The sequence below is a fragment of the Martes martes genome, assembly GCF_963455335.1.
Source record: "Martes martes genome assembly, chromosome: 8".
NCBI lineage: Eukaryota > Metazoa > Chordata > Mammalia > Carnivora > Mustelidae > Martes > Martes martes.
In genome coordinates this window covers 124,665,719-124,683,101 of record NC_137895.1, presented here as the reverse complement: position 1 = coordinate 124,683,101, position 17,383 = coordinate 124,665,719, and the positions used below count along the sequence as shown (strand labels likewise).

The 17,383-nt window shown below is 35.4% G+C and overlaps 1 protein-coding gene across 1 annotated transcript in view; it reads left to right on the top strand.

Annotated features, from left to right (window-relative positions):
- DNAJC1 (DnaJ heat shock protein family (Hsp40) member C1) overlaps window positions 1-17,383 on the top strand; it is a 220,476-nt gene that overhangs the window by 99,525 nt on the left and 103,568 nt on the right. Inside the window, exon 8 of the mRNA XM_080811148.1 lies at window positions 9,754-9,917. Within this exon, the coding sequence (XP_080667274.1) occupies window positions 9,754-9,917 (164 nt within the window). The remainder of the gene's footprint in view (window positions 1-9,753; window positions 9,918-17,383) is intronic.

Genomic DNA, 17,383 nt, shown 5'->3' with positions numbered 1-17,383 from the left:
AATTAAATTTCCTTTGTAATTACAGGGCTTACTCAAATATTTCTTTTATGTATCTATTTTATGGGTGAGTTGGGGTAGTTCATATTTTTCAAGATGGAATTGGTCAATTCCATCTAAATTGTCAAATTTATGTGTGTATAGTTGTTTCTAATCCTAATTTATCCTTTTGATGTTTGCATGTCTTGTAGTGATTTCTCCTGTTTCAGTGCGAATACTGGTACCTTCTTTTTTTTTTTTCTTTCTCAGTTTTGCCAGATGTTCGTCAATTTTATTGATCCTTCCAAACAACTTGTCCTTTGTTTCATTGATTTTTTTAATCTATTGCTTTTGTTTTCTATTTCATTTATTTCTGCTCTTATTTTTATTACTCCTGCTTTCTTGTGCTTTTTTTTTTTTAAGATTTTTTATTTATTTATTTGACACAGAGAGAGAGAGATCACAAGTAGGCAGGCAGAGAGAGAGGGGGAAGCAGGCTCCCTGCTGAGCAGAGAGCCCGACGTGGGGCTGGATCCCAGGACCCTGGGATCAGGACCTGAGCCGAAGGCAGAGGATTAACCCACTGAGCCACTCAGGCACCCCTCTTGTGCTTGTTTTGATTTTGTTTGATTTTGATGTGGAAGCCTAGATTAAGGTCTTGAGGCTTTTCATTCTTTTCTAAAGTAAGCTTTTAGTGCTTTAAATTCCTCTCTCAGCACTCTTTTGGTTGTGTCCCACATATTTTGATACATTACATTTTCATTTGATTCAGTTTAATATTTTCTTCCCTTGAGACATCCTCTTTGATAACCTGGATTACTTACGTATTTAAATATTAAGCAGTTTAGTTTCCAAGTATTTGGGGATTTTCCTGTTACCTTTCTGTTACTGATTTTTGGTTTGATTCCATTTTTGTCAGAAAACCCATTCTGTATCATCTCAATTCATTTAAGTTTGTTGAGGTGTGTTTCATGGCCCAAGATAGGGTCTAGCTTAGTATATATCTCATGGGCATTTGAAGAGAATGTGTATTCTGCTGTTGTTTAACAAAGTATTGTTATAATCCCCAAAGTCCCCAAGACTCTATTCTTTTTTTCCCCCCTCTGTTTTTCAGATTAGACAATTTCTATCATTCTCTCTTCAAGTTAACTGATTACTTTCTCTGTTCCATTTTTCTGCTGAGTTCTCAATCATTAAATTTTTAATTTTAGTTAGCACATTTTCAGTTCTGATATTTCCATTTGGTTTTTCTGTATGTCTTCTGTGTCTTTTCATTGATTTTTAATTTCTTTATTTATTTTGAGAATGTTCATTACTATCAAACCATTTTTATATGGCTACTATAAAATCCTAGTCAGATACTTGGATCTCTTTTTCATCTTGTTGATTATCTTTTTCATCCAAATTGAGATATTCTCGGTTCTTGGTATGATGAGGGATTTCCCAGGTGTCCTGAGATTGAGCCCCAAGTCAGAGTCAATGTGGGGCTTCCCTGCTCAGTGGGAACCTGTGTCCCCCCCTCCCTCTGACTTCCCCCTGCTTATGCTCATGCTTTCTCTCTCTCAAATAAAATCTTGAAGAAAAAAAAAAAAAAACTTGGGCATTTGGGGTATTATGTTATAATACTCTGAATATTGTTAAAGTGTACTATCTTAGCTAATGTTCTCTGACAATGCTCTAGCTGAACTGAAAAAGGGGAAAGTTGCTGCCCTATTACGCTGTTACACTCAGGAAGTCCACTGCCTGATTTACAGCTGAGGGAGAGGGTGCTTGTGAATCTTCTTAGGGCTGGGCAAGTGTGGGTGTTCTCGCTTGCCAATAGGCCATACTGATAATAATCGACTGACATCCCCTTGCTGGGATAGGCAAGAATGCCTACTTACGTTCCTCACCTGGCCTCTGCTGACACTGTGGAGGGTTGGTCTCTTTACTCCTGGGCAGTTGTGAAAGCACTGACTCTCCTCAAGGCTTTCTCTGAAGCCACAGTGGCAGGGAGGGGAGGGATGCCTCATTACCTCTGGGTAGACATGGAAGTCTAGTTTTCCCATTAGCCTACGTTAGCCCTACCCCATCACTGACTTTACAGGGGAAGGGGATCCTTATTATCTCTCAGCAGGAAAGTCTTTTCCACATCATCCTGGTAGGGAGCTTGGGGGGCATTATTACAGCCTCACAGTGGCAGAAGTCTAGGCTTCTTGTTAGCCTTTGCTGGCAAGAAAAGGTTGGCCACAATTCTGTCCCTTGTTTGCTTGAAGTGTAAATCAGTTATTACCTAAGCTTGTCTTACTATGCAAGGAAACTGAGGGCGCTCACCACCTCGGTGTTCGTCATGTCCGCCATACCTAGCTGGCCTGTCTTCTCTTCAAAAATCAGTCTTCCTGTGCTTGTTTTATACATAACGTTTAGGGTTTTCCCATTCTGTTAGGGGGAGGAGTATGAAAAAGTACTTTTACCCCGTTTTTTTAGAAGTGGAAGTTTTGAATTACTTTTTTAAAGTGATTTTTTAAATCCTTCTTTACAAAAGCATCAAACACTTGGAATTGTGATACAGTACCCCAGAATTAAATATGAACAACTACATTTACTTATTTGCTTCTTTATAACTGATTCTCTATAAGGATGCAAAATTACTCCTGAAGAGGTGGCTTCTAGCTTATGTGTGTTTTTTTCAAGCAGTACTTTAGTGTTCAAAATAAATTGAGAGAAGCTAAGTAATGTGACATACTTCATAAGCAGTCAGTTCTATGACTTGTCCCCCTTTTAGGAAAAATATTTTGAAAAACAAAAGCCTGGTCCATAACTTGAGCTCATATGGTACTCTGGTGACACCATCCTAGTTTCTCGATAGTTTTATATTAGAATCACCAGTCATTTAAATTACCAATTGTCTAATATAGTATTAGGGGCTTTAAAAAAAAATCACCCATCTTAAAATCCTGAAAGTATATAAAAGTATGTAAGCAATATAAAGTAAAATATAGTAGTTAGATACCACATAATTTCTAGTTAAGGTAATCCCTTTTAAATAGAACTGTTCCCACAGTACTGTATTCTTAATGTGCATTATTCTTGGCATATACTAAATTCACAAACTTGGATGAAATGTGAGTGAATGAATAAATGTTCTTACTCCTACCTTCAAAGTTTCCTGTTCATCTGGCAGGTTTGTTTTTTTTTTTTTTTTTGAAAGGGAAATAAAATTCTTAGAAAATTATGTATTAATTTGTTCTTCTTTGACCTTTTCCTTTAGTTGTTTCACCTGGCCCATGTATGCATTTTAGGACTTCTTCCTTTCTCCAAAACTCCCCTCTTTGTATCTTATGTATATTAGGATAGTAAATTTTAAATCTTGAGAATACTGTGTTTTTGCACAGTTCTTTACAAGTTCTTTATATTCTAAGTACCATTCTAATCATTTTATATGCTTTAATATCTTTACTCCTCATTAACAATTCACGAGATGTAGTATTACCATTATTCCCATTTTACAAAACAGTAAAGGACTTTAAGCAAAAGAGCTAGTAAATTACAGAAGCTGAGTTTTAGTCCCAGATCTGTCCACAGTGAGAGCTTTTCCATTCATTCATTCATTCATTCATTCACTCATTCACTGTTTATTTAGCACCAGATGTTGTCCCAGGCACTGGGAATTCAGTAGTGAACAAAATAAGTAAGAATTTTTGACCACATATGGGTCACCTAGGTGGCACAATAGGTCAGACTCTTGATTTCAGCTCAGGTCGTGATCTCTGAGTCCTGAGATCGAGCTCCTATGTAGGCCTCCACACTGAGCATGGTGTCTTTTTGAGACTTTCTCTCCCTCTTCCTTTACCTTCTCTCTCTGTCTGTCTCTCAAATAAACCTAAAAAAAAATTATTTAAATAAAAGAAATTTGCCCATGTAGAAAGAGTCAATAGGATGAGCAGTGATAAATGCTGCAGTAAAAAATCACAAGGAAGAGGGATGGGGAATGAAAAAAAATTAAAATTAAAATTAAAAATATATATATATATCTCTCTCTTCATTACTGAGGTATTCCTTGTCCCTGCAGCAGGCCTGCCACATCCATATATATATGTATATGTATATATATATGTATACATTTGAGAAAGACCTGCGGGAGGTTAGGGAGTAAGCAAGACAGGTGAGGGAGTGGGTTTCAGTAGAGGCAACAGATGAAAGCTTTATGTGCTGTTGTTGTTGATTTTATTTATTTGTCAGAGAGAGAGTGTGTGCACGAGCAGGGGCAGTGGAAGGCAGAAGGAGAAGCAGGCTTCTGGCTGAGCAAGGAGCCTGATACGGGACTCGATCCCAGGACCCTGGGATAATGTCGTCCCAGGGTCCTGGGATTATGAACTGAGCTGAAGGCACATTTAACCACCTGAGCCACCCAGGCATCCCGAAAGCTTTATGTTTTTGAGGAACAGCAGGAGTCTGGAGAGTATTAAAATGAGGTCAGATAGATGATGAATGGGGTGAGGATGGGAGGCATAAATCACTTAGAGGCTTATACTGTAAGAACTTGGCTTTTACTCTGGAATGGGAAGTCCTAGGAAGGTTGAGCAGAGGACTGACATGATTTAATACATGTTCTAAGAAGTCTGGCTGTGAGGTTAAGAACAGACTAAAACAAGGACTTGAAACAAGGAGACCAATCAGTTGGGAGTTGTTTTAGGAATCCAGACAAGAAATGGTGATGGCTTGGATCAGAGTGATAAAAGTAACAAAATGGAATTCTTATGTATTTTGAAGTTAGAGACAAGATTTCCTACTGGATTTCATACAGGATATAAGAAGAAGGGGAAATTGTTAGCTCCAAGGTTTGGAACCCTAGTAGGTTGAAGGAATGGGAACTATATTGGAAGAAGCAGATAGAAGTGAAAGGAGTTTTATCAAGAGCTTAGTTTAGCACATAGTTCTAAATATTCTCCTTAATATTAGGAGCACATTCCTGTACAAGTCAGGATTTAATTCCCGCAACTGTGCTGTGAGATAGGTAGGCCAGATATTTCGTTTTACAGGTGGAGACTTAGAGGTCAGTAATGTGAACGAAATACTAATGTATTGACATATGACTAAAGATATAGAACCTAGTTTTTCTGACTTCTTGTTTTCTCATTTTTCTGCCACTTTTCATATTAATGACTTTTCAAATCTCCTTACTATTTTGATAACTTTTCTGATATCATCTGTATTTCTATCATTCTGTATTTTAAGTATAGTGCTCAAAACTGATTAAAACTTCCTTCCTATCCTCTTCCAAGTTACATTCATTAATATCTGCTGTGCTATTGTCTGAGCATTTCCAAGGAGAAATTCTCTGTGCCTGCTAGAAAAAGAAGGTAATGAGTTAAAATGTTATGACTTTGCTCAGTTTGAACTCTTTTCCACTGTTTTCAAAACCGTAGAGGTACAAGTGTTAATCAAGACCTAAAGAATTATCCTCAGGTTCATGGTCAAAGAGCCCAAATTTCTATTCAGCAAATGTGTCTTAGCATAATAAACACTTTTGCAATGTGTGACAGGAAATATTTGATCTAAGTAACTGACTTAGTAGCTGAATTGTTTAGTGTAAGTTTCCAAATATATGAGAAGGTAGGCTACTTAGGCCAGAGTTTTTTGGTTTATTTTTGTTTTTGTTGCTGGATCCAAACTCTGCATCATTTTGTTGACTAAGAGCATTAAATGGAAGGACCCCCTTAAAATGATATTTGGCTCATTTCTCATTCCTTTGACAATCATGTTGAATAAATTTTTCTTTTGAGAGGAAACCATTTCTCTTCAGTCACTAGGCACTTAAGGTATCATGGGTTTTACTTCTTTTTTGATTTGTTTATTTTGGATTTTGTTGTTTAATTTTTGTTGTTGTTTGGTTGGTTGGCTAGTTTTTGTTTCTAGCCTTTGTCAGGCTTGTTATTAAGAACCAATCTACCTTAACTTGAAGCCTATAACTTACTAAATTTCAATAAGACTTACTCTTCCAAGGGAGACAAACCATAAGAGACTCTTAATCTAAGGAAACTGAGGGTTGCTGGAGAGGAGGAGAGTAGGTAGATGGGGTGACTGGGTGATGGGCATTGGGAGGGTATGTGTTGTAGTGAGTGCTGTGTATTGTGTAAGACTGATGAACCATAAACCTATACCCCTGAAACAAATAATACATTATATGTTATTTTGTTGTTGTTGTTGTTGTTTTTGTTTTTGTTTTTTTAAGATTTTATTTATTTATTTGACAGACAGAGATCCCAAGTAGGCAGAGAGGCAGGCAGAGAGAGAGAGAGGGGGAAGCAGGCTCCCCGCTGAGCAGAGAGCCCGATGCGGGGCTCCATGCCAGGACCCTGGGATCATGACCCGAGCCGAAGGCAGAGGCTTAACCCACTGAGCCACCCAGGTGCCCCAATACATTATATGTTAATAAAATAAAAATAAAGACTCTTCCAGCAAAAATAGGCTTTATTTTTTTATTTAACTCAAGAATTGACCTATAAAATTCATCATGCTGCTAAAAAAATTTCTTAGATTTGTGTTTCTTGGATGAACTATGAATAGGGATGTGTTTGTAACACCAAAATTGATGATAGCTGGGCCCATACTAATTACATAGAGATTATTGAAACTAGAAATTTGCAGGAAAGATGAGGGTAGTTAGCAAATAGAGGTCTTTTTTTCCCTTAGACATGTTTTGAAAACACTTTTTTTTAATATATGAAAGATGTTGCCAAGTGCAAAATGTTAGATGCTATATTCTTAGCAAGAAATCAGTGAATATTTATAAGCTGTGGGTTTATTGGTTTTAGAAATTATGTTTAAAGATTTATGTTGTATAATCTTTAAATTTTGTTTTTATATCTACAACTTTGTAAAAATACATAAGTATACATTCCTATATATTATTTATTTTTTAGTGATATGTTCCTTCTCTTTTCCTTCATTGTCTCTACGCTTCCTCTTTTCTTTATCTCTACCCCCTGTGTACCTTGTAGGTGTTCATCTATATTTTTCTCCATGCTTTTATGATAATAATAAAATACATTTAGATGAATATGTATACACAAGCATTTGTAGAGGTTTAAAGAAGCATTATTTTGTTTTGCAAATAGAGAATCTTACATGCTTTACTCCATCTTTTACTACTCAAACTCATAAAAATCTCTGTAAGTCAATTGGTATAGCTCTACTTCAATATCTTTTGATGACAATTTAATATTCCCTAGTATAGATACATCACCAGCAATCATTCAGTCATTTCTCCTATTAATATACATTTACTAAGTTAACAGTTTTGTATCTCTATGAATAACAAATAGTCATACAGACATACATATATACCCATGTACTTACATACAATTACATTTTAATGCTTTTATTTCTGAGGGAATTGCTGGAGAAAAAAAAATTTTTTTTTTTTTAAATTTTAACAGGTTCTCTTAGATCGCTTCCCAAAAAGTCTGCAATATAATTCACATTTCCACCACCAGTGTAGAGATCTCCCTTTCCCTGCCAACAGTGCCTTTTCTTAAGATTTTTAAATTTCTGGGGCGCCTGGGTGGCTCAGTGGGTTAAAGCCTCTGCCTTCGGCTCAGGTCATGATCTCAGTGTCCTGGGATTGAGCCCCGCATCGGGCTCTCTGCTCAGCAGGGAGCCTGTTTCCCTTCCTCTCTCTCTCTGCCTGCCTCTCTCCTTACTTGTGATCTCTGTCAAATAAATAAATTTAAAAAAAAAAAGATTTTTAAATTTCTGCCCATATGATAGGTATAAAATTGTATCATGTTATTGATCAAACTGCATTTCTTTAACCTTTAGAGATAAAGATAAACCTTTAGAGATAAAGATAAACCTTTAGAGGGTGTATCTTGTTTTTTGGCCATTTGGATTGTTCTTTCGTGACTTTTTCCCATTTTTTCTGTTGGGTGCTTATCCCCTCATCAATTTATAGTATCTCCTTATATGTTCTGTATATCAGTCATCTGTTTGTACTTTGAATTGTACATATTCCTTTCAAATGTATTCTTTCTCTCTTGATTTGTTTATTCTGTCCTTTACTGTTTCTGTAGCATCTATATTTCTGTTTTAGTTAAGATTTCCGCATCCTTTAAATAGTACCTGTAGTTTTTTAGATTTATTTTTGCAAGATGTTTATTGTTTGGGTTTTTAAAGTCAAGTCTCTTATCTAACTAGAATTTATTTTTGTGTATTGTGTAAGATGATGGCCAGCTTCCTTCAAATGGATACTCAGTTGTGCCAGCATCATTTATTAAGCCTTTTCCCACTCAATTAAAATGTTTATGGATTCTCTGTTCTAGGAATTTATCTATTTCTATGACAATATTATATTAATTTTATTACATCAGCATTAGACAATATGCAAATACACAATGGTGAAGATATGATTGTAAGAAATTTGTATGGAATTTTACTATAGCAATTAAGACCTAAATTGCTTCTCAATATGGATTCTAATCAAAAGGGCTTTAATGAAGAGTCCAGTTAAGAGCCATCTATTGATAACTACCCCTGATGCCATCAGATTAAATTTTGCATTTCTTAAAATATTGAAAAGATTAATGTATATACTATTTATCAAGAGCCACTTTTAAGGGGCGCCTGGGTGGCTCAGTTGGTTAAGCAGCTGCCTTTGGCTCGGGTCATGATTCCAGGGTTCTGGGATCGAGCCCCGCATGGGGCTCCCTGCTCAGCGGAGAGTCTGTTTCTCTCCCTCCCTCTGCCTGCAGCTATGCTCCCTTGTGTTCTCTCTCTCTCTCTCTGTCAAATAAATAAATAAAAATCTTTAAAAAAAAAAAAAAAAAAGGAGCCACTTTTACACTAAGTGGAATGTTAGGGTTATATCATTTTCCACATAGCAACTTGAGAAGATTAGATTTAGCTTTCTTTTACAGATGAGAAAATAGACACTTGTTCTAAGGGTTAAGTTACTTGCCCAATATTGTGTCACTATTATGACCAGGCTTTTTTCATTGTGACAGTATGAAATGTTTCATAAAAAGTACTTTGAAGGGGCGCCTGGGTGGCTCAGCGGGTTAAAGCCTCTGCCTTCGGCTCAGGTCATGATCCCAGGGTCTTGGGATCGAGCCCCATGTCGGGCTCTCTGCTCAGCAGGGAGCCTGCTTCCTCCTCTCTCTCTCTCTGCCTGCTTCTCTGCCTACTTGTGATTTCTGACTGTCAAATAAATAAATAAAATCTTAAAAAAAAAAAAAAAAGTACTTTGAAAACTAAAGATATATACAAATTGACATGGTGGTTATATCATGATCATCTCATCATTAGTATCTCTGAGTTTTATTTAAAAACAATGCAGTAACTAAAGCACAATAAAACAGCTAGCTATTTATAGCAAGGCAATTATAATTTTTTTAAACCCCTTTCACCCATTTCTCCCATTCCCCTCACCTACCTCTGACAACCACCAGTCTGTTCTCTGTATCTGTGAGCTGGGTTTTTTTTGGGGGGGGGGGGGGGTTGTTTGGTTTTGTTTTTTGTTTGGTTAAGATTCCCCATATAGGAAGATCATATGGTATTTGTCTCTCTCTCTCTGACTTATTTCACATAGTATAATCCCCTCACGGTCCATCCATACTGTTGCAAATGGCAAGATTTCATTCCTTTTTATGGCTGAATTATATTCCATTGTATATAACTCTGTTTTAATGAAAGAACAGTATGTATATGTTTTTTCAAGATACGGTGTATGAATAGACTGTTAAAAATTCTTTTCTTTCTTAACAAATCTCAATAATTGATTCTCTTAAACATTTTTAGAACAGAAGAAAATTAAAGTAAAAAAGCCAAAACCTGAATTTCCTGTATATACGCCTTTAGAAAGTGCATATATTCAATCTTATGATCATGGAACTTCTATAGAAGAAATTGAGGAACAAATGGATGATTGGCTGGAAAACAGAAACAAAACACAGAAAAAGCAGGTAAATAAACTTCTAAATTTTATTTAATTGAATAAAATAGAGAAAAGTACATAAGATATAAATACACAGCTCAGTGAATTGTCATAAGGGGAACCAAGTTAACTGTTGCCAAGATCAAGAAGATATAGAACATTGCCATTGGCCAGAGCCTCCCTCATTCTTCCTCCTGGTCTCTACCTTCCTTTTCTTCCACAAAGATAAAACTGTCCTGACTTCTAACATCATAGATTAGTTTTACCTGCTGTTTGAAGTTTCTAAATGGAATCATCCTGTTTTAGTCCATTCAGGCTGCTATACAAAAATATAATAGACTGGGTGGCTTAAACAACAAACATTTATTTCTCACAGTTCTGAAGACTGGGAAGTCCAAGATCAAGACGCCGGCAGATTCGGTGTCTGGTGAGGGCACTCTTCCTAATTCATAGACAGCAGTCTTCTCGCTGTGTCCTCACATGGCAGAAGAGGTGAGAGAGCTCTCTGGGGTCTCTTTTATAAGTGCACTAATCCCATTCATGAGGGCGCCACCCTCATGATCTAATCATCTCCCAAAGGCCCTACCTCCTAATATCATCATCACATTGGGGGTTAGGATTTCAACGTATGATTTTTGGGGGAACACAAACATTCAGTCCATAACACATTCCATGTGTACTCTTTTACATCTACTTTCCTCCATTTGGTATTATATTTGTAAGATTTGTCCATTGTTGTGTGTAGCAGTAGGTTGTTCATTTTCATTAATGTGTAATAGTCCATTTAGAAATATAGAATTTTTTTGGTGAAAATTGTGCTTTTTCCAGTTTTTGGCTACAATAAATAATTTCCATGTGAACGTTACTGTACTTTAGTATGCTTATGTGTACATTTCTATTTTGAAGTTAAGTTGCAGTAAAGCTCAACTTTACTTCTAAACAGTTTTTTAAAATGTTTTTTATCAATTTATACTTCAGCAGCAGGATATGAAAATTCCAGTTACTCTACATTCTTGCCAACACTTGGTCAAGTCTTTTATATTTTAACCATTCTGGTAGGTATATAGTGATATCTAATTATGGTTTAATTTGCATATTCTTTGACCAATAAGATTGAATGAACAATTTTTCTTATGTTTATTGGACCCTAATAATTTCCTATGTGAAGTCTTTTCAAGTATTTTTTTTAATTGGGTTGCGTGTGTTTTCTCACGAAGAGTTCTTTATATATTTCATAAATAGATCTTCTACACATATTTTATCCAACTCTGGCTTGCCCTTTCACTCTCTTAATGGTGTATTTTGATGACCAAAGTTAATTAATTTTAATCATCATGCTTTTCCTTTCCTTTCCATATTTGATGTTTTTTGTGTTGTGTTTAAGAAATCTTTTCTTACCTCAAAGTCATAAAAATATTACTAAATCCTTCTACAAGCTTTAATGTTCTGTTTTCACATTAAATCAATAGTCTGAAATTTATTTTTGTGTTTGGGGTGAAGTAATGTTTAAGTGTAAATTTTTTTCAAAAGTTTTCCAAACCAGTTGGCTCACTTAATGAAAATACTGCCTCTTACAGCTCTACAAATACCATCTTTATTTAAAACAAGTGTTCATAACTGTGTGGGTCTGTTTTCAGGCTTTCTACTTTGTTTCTCTTAGTCTTATGCATCTTGTGCCAATACCTTACATTATAATTTGCTGTAGCTTTATAATAAATATTTGGTACAGTAATTCTCCAGCTCATTTTTCCTTCTGTAAGCTTACCACTTTGTTTTCATATAAATTTTCAAAGTAGCTTGTCATTTTCCACAAATTACTCAGCTGAAGTACTCAATTTAGAGTATATTGAATATATGTAGGTCAGTTTTGGAAGAATTGATACCGAGACAGCATTGATTCTAAAAACCACGAATAAATCCATTCATTTACATCTAAAATATTTTTTGATACTGTGTTACAACTTTTTGTGTGCAAACATTACATATTTTTTCCTTGGATTTATTCCTAGGTATTTAGTGTTTTTAGATGACACCACAAATGATATTGCTTCTTAAATTTCACTTTCTAATTCTATTTGGTATATAGAAATATAATTGATTTTTGTATAATTGCCTTATATCCAGCAACCTTGCTAAACTTATTTTTCAGTTCTATTTATCTGTATATTATACATTTCTTTTGTACTAATTAGGATCTCTAATACATGTAGAATAGAAGTGATTATGGCAAGTATCCTTGTTTCATTTTCAGTCTCAAAAACTTCCAGCATTGAAAGTTTGTATTTCATCATTGAAATTATTTCTTAAAATTTTATCATTTCATTATTAAATATGATGTATGTTGCCAGCTTTTTACGAATTTTTTTAATGATTTTATTTATTATTTATTTGAGAGACAGAGATCACAAGTAGGCAGAGAGGCAGGCAAAGAGAGAGAGGAGGAAGCAGGCTCCCTGCTGAGCAGAGAGCCCGACGTGGGGCTCGATCCCAGGACCTTGGGATCATGACCCGAACCGAAGGCAGAGGAGGCCCTAACCCACTGAGCCACCCAGGCGCCCCTAGAATTTTTTATTGAGATATATTTCACATAACAAAATTCACCATTTAAAATTACATGCACTTTAGTGGTTTTTAGTCTTTTCACTATGTTGTACAACTACCTAATTTGAGAACATTTTCATCACACCAAAAAAAGTACAATAACCCTCTACCTGTTAGCAGTAAGTTCCAATTCTTAACTTTCCTCTTCTATGACAACTGCTGATCTACTTTCCGTCCCTGTGGATTTACCTATTATAGACATTTCGTGTAATTACAGTCATGCAATATGTGCTCTTTTGTGTTTGGCTTCGCACAATGTTTTCAAGGTTCATCCATGCTGTAGCATTTAACAGTGATGATAGCGCAGTTTCTATTTCTTTATTCCCTTGTATGGGACATATTGTCTTTTTTCCTTTGCTGGCCTTGTAATTTTTGTTGTTTTTATTGAAGACCAGATATTATGAATATTATAACTTGTCAACTCTAGAAACCAGATTCTCTCTCCTTTCTAGGTTTTGTTGTTATTTGGCCTAATTGTAGTTGTTTGTTTAGTGCTTTTTTGAACTAATTTTATGAAGTGTATTTTTTGTCATGTGTGGCCACTGAAATCTCTGTCTCATTAGCTTAGTGACAGAGTTTCCTTAAATGTTTAGAGCCCCAAATTCTTCCAGTCCTTGCAAAAGTTCATGTGTATGTATTGGAGATGCCTTCCATATTCAACCTTGGTTATGGAAGGTTGTAAACCAACCTTGCCTTAGCCTTTACTTTGTGTTTCCAAAGACACTCAAGGTCATCAGTTAGTGAGAACTTTGTCATTTTCAGGTCTTTTTTGAGCATGCTCACAGCACTGAGCATGCAATAGACTTCTAGATTCCCAGGAATGTCAGAGCATCCCATTCTTCAGCTTTACTCCCAAGCTTTTTAGTTAATCTGTTGTTTTCCCAACTATTTTCTGTCACCTCAGTCAGCAGTGGCTAAGATATTAGCCTGTAGAAGTTTTCAGCAAATGCCTGTAAGGAAGCAGCTTTAGAATTAGGCCAGTTTTGAATTAGGGAAAATAAAGACAAGCTTTTTGAACCCATATTCCAGGGAACCACCAGACAGGTTAGGACAAATACTTATCATTCTTTGCAAATTAGCTCATTCTGCACCTGCCATGATTAGAAATCAGTTATTATGTTCACAGGCAGTGATGAGCTATGGAATAGAAGATAGGACTGGGGTCCGTTAAAGTGCCACAAAGTTTGTTGTGCTTTTTCTTAATTGAAGTATAATTGACATACATAATATTAGTTTCAAGTGTACAACATACTGATTCAACATTTGTGTACATTACTCTATACTGTGCCCAGTAAGTCACCATCTGTCACCATACAACATTGTTCCGGTATTATGGACTCTATATATTCCTTTGCTGTACTTTTATCTCTGTGACTTAATTATTTTATAACTGGAAGTTTGTACCTCTTAATCTCCATCTATTTTGCCCATCCCCCAACATCCCTTCCCTCTGGCAACCACCAGTTTGTTTTCTGTATTTAAGAGTCTGTTTGTTTGTTTTGGTTTTTAGATTACACATATATAAGTGAAATCATATGGTATTGTTTTTCTCTGTCTGACTTATTTCACTAAGCTTAATTCCCTTTAAGGCCATTCCTATTGTCACAAATGGCAAGATCTGTTTCTTTTTTATGGTTAAGTAATATCTCATTGTGCGCATGTATGTGTGTATTGTGTGTGTGTATTGTGTGTCCATCTATCAGTGGACACTTACCCATATCTTTGCCATTGTAAATAATGCTGCAGAGTGCATATATCTTTGAATTAGTATTTTCATTTCTTTGGGTAAATACCCAGTACTAGAATTACTGGATTACATGGTATTTATATTTTTAATGTTTCGAGGAACCTCCATATTGTTTTCCATATCAACTGCCCCAATTTACATTCCTACTAACAGTACACAAATGTTCCCTTTTCTCCACATCTTCACCAACATTTGTTACTTCTTGTCATTTTGGTACTAGCCATTTCTAACAGGTGAACGATGATATCTCATTTGGTTTTGATTTGCATTTCCCTGACGAGGAGTGATATTGACTGTCTTTTCATGTGTCTGTTGGCGAACTGCATGTCTTTCTCGGAAAAAATGTCTACTCAGGTCCTCTGTTTTTTCGTTGTAATGTTGGGATTTTTTGGTGTTGTATAAGTTCTTTGTGTATTTTAATATTAACCCTCATGGGATATATCATTTGCAAATATCTTCTCCCATCCTGTGGGTTACCTTTTTGTTTTGTTGATGGTTTCCTTTGCAGTACAAAGCTCTTTATTTTGGTGTTGTCCCAACTGTTTATTTTTCTTTTTGTTTCCCTTGCCTGAGGAGACATATTCATAAATATATTGCTAAGGCCAATATCCAAGAGTACTGCCTATGTTTTCTTTTAGGAGTTTCCTGGCTTCAGGTCTCACATTTAGGCCTTTAATCCATTTTGAGTTTACTTTTGTGTGTGGGATAAGAAAGTGGTCCGCTTTCATTCTTTTATGGGTAGCTGTCCACTTTTCCCAGCATTATTTATTGAAGAGACTGTCTTTTCCTCATTGTATATTCTTGCATCTTTTGTCCTAAATTAATTAACTATATAAGTATGGGTTTATTTCTGGGTTCTCTATTTTGTTGATCTCTGTGTCTGTTTTTGTGCCAGTACCATATTGTTTTGAATACTGTAGCTTTGTAGTATAGTTTGAAATCTGGAATTGTGATACCTCCAGCTTTGCTCTTTCTCAAGATTGCTTTGGGTATTCAAGGTTTTTTTTGGTTGCATACAAATTTGATGATTATGCTAGTTCTGTGAAATATGCTGTTGGTGTTTTGACAGGGATCGCATTTAATCTGTAGATTGCTTTTGATAGTATGGACATTTTAACAGTATTAATCCTTCCAATCCATGAACATGGTTTATCTTTCCATTTGTGTCATTTTCAGTTTCTTTTATGAATGTCTTATATTTTTCACAGTACAAGTCTTTTTCAGGACTATGTTGAGTAAAAGAAGTGAGAGTAGACACCCTCATCCTGTCCCTGATGTTAAAGGAAGCACTTTCAGTTTTTCACTTTTGCAAATGATGTTACCTGTGGTTTTGTCCTACTCGATTGTGGTAAATGATTTTTTTAATATGTCGTTGAATTTGGCGTGATAATATATATTGAGGATTTTAGCATCTATGTTCATCAGAGATACTGCCCTGTAGTTCTCTTTCTTTGTAGTGTCTTTGTCTGATTTTGATATCACAGTAATGTTGCCCATTCATAGAATGAATTTGGAACTTTTTCTTCCTCTTCTATTTTTTGGAAAGTCTGAGAAGAACAGTATGAACTCTTCTTTAAATGTTTGTTAAAATTCACCTGTGAAGCCATCTGGTCCTGGACTTTTGTTTATTGGGAGTTTTTTGATTACTGATTCAGTTTCATTGCTGGTAATCCATCTGTTCAAATTTTCTATTAATTCATGATTCAGTTTTGGAAGATTCTGTGTTTCTAGGAATTTATCTATTTCTTCTATGTTGTCCAATTTGTTGGCGTATGATTTTGCATAATATTCTTTATAATCTCTGTATTTCTGTGCTGTCAGTTGTTATTTATTTTCCTTTATTTCTGATTCTTATTTGAGTCCCCTCTTTATTTCTGATGAGTCTGACTAAAATTCTATCAATTTTGTTCATCTTTTCAAAGAACCAGCTTTTGGTTTCATTGAGCTTTTCTATTGTTGTTGGGGGGTAGTAGGTGCTATCATCTGTTTCATTTATCTGCTCCAGTCTTTATTATTTCTTTCCTTGTTCTAGCTTTGACTTTTGTTGGTTCTTCTTTTCTACTTCCTATACCTAGTATGGGGTTAAACTGTTTGAGATTTTTCTTGTTTCTTTTTTTATTAAGTATTTCACCTTAATTCTAGTATAGTTAATATACAGTGTTATATTAGTTTCAGGTATACAATATAGTGAATCAACAATTCTATACATTATTCAGTGTTCATCATGATAGGTGTACTCTTTAATGCCTGTCACCTATTTTACCCATTCCTCCCTCTACCTTCCCTCTGGTAACCGTTAGTTTGTTCTCTATAGAGTCTGTCTCTTGGTTTGTCTCTCTTTTTTCTTCCTTTGCTCCTTTGTTTTTCTTAAATTCTCCATGTGAGTGAAGGGATTTTTCTTCTTTCTTGAGGTAGGCCAGTATTGCTGTAAACTCCTTTGGAACTGTTTTAACTGTATCTCAAAGATTTTGAAACATTGTGGTTTTGTTTTAATTTGTCTCCATATATTTTTTAATATTGTCTTTGATTTCTTCATTGACAAATCAATTATTTAGTAGCATGTTTTTCCCATCTCCACACATTTGTGTTTTTTCCAGTTTTTTTTTTTTTTTCCTGTAATTGATTTCTAGTCTTATACTGTTGTGGTCAGAAAAAGTAATTGTGGGAAGCCTGGGTGACTCAGTCAGTAGAGCACCCAGCTCTTGATTTGGGCTCAGGTCATGATCTCAAGGATGTGAGACTGAGCTCTGCACTGGGTTCCACACTCAGCATGGAGTCTGCTTGAGATTCTCTCTCTCTCCCTTTCCCCCTCCCCCTACTCATGCACACACACACACACTCTCAAATAAATAAATCTTAAAAAAAAAAAGAATAGATAATTGATATGATTTCAGTCTTCTTAAACTTACTGAGATTTGTGGTTAATAAATGATCTATCTGGGAAAATGTTTCATGTGTACTTGAAAAGTATGTGTATTCTTCTGTTTGGGGATGGAATGTTCTGTATATATGTTAAGTCTGTCTGTTTTAATGTGTTGTTCAAAGCCACTGTTTCCTTCTGTTGATTTTCTGTCTGAATGATGTATCCATTGATGTAAGTAGAGTGTTAACTATTATTGTATTACTACTATTATTGCATTCCTATC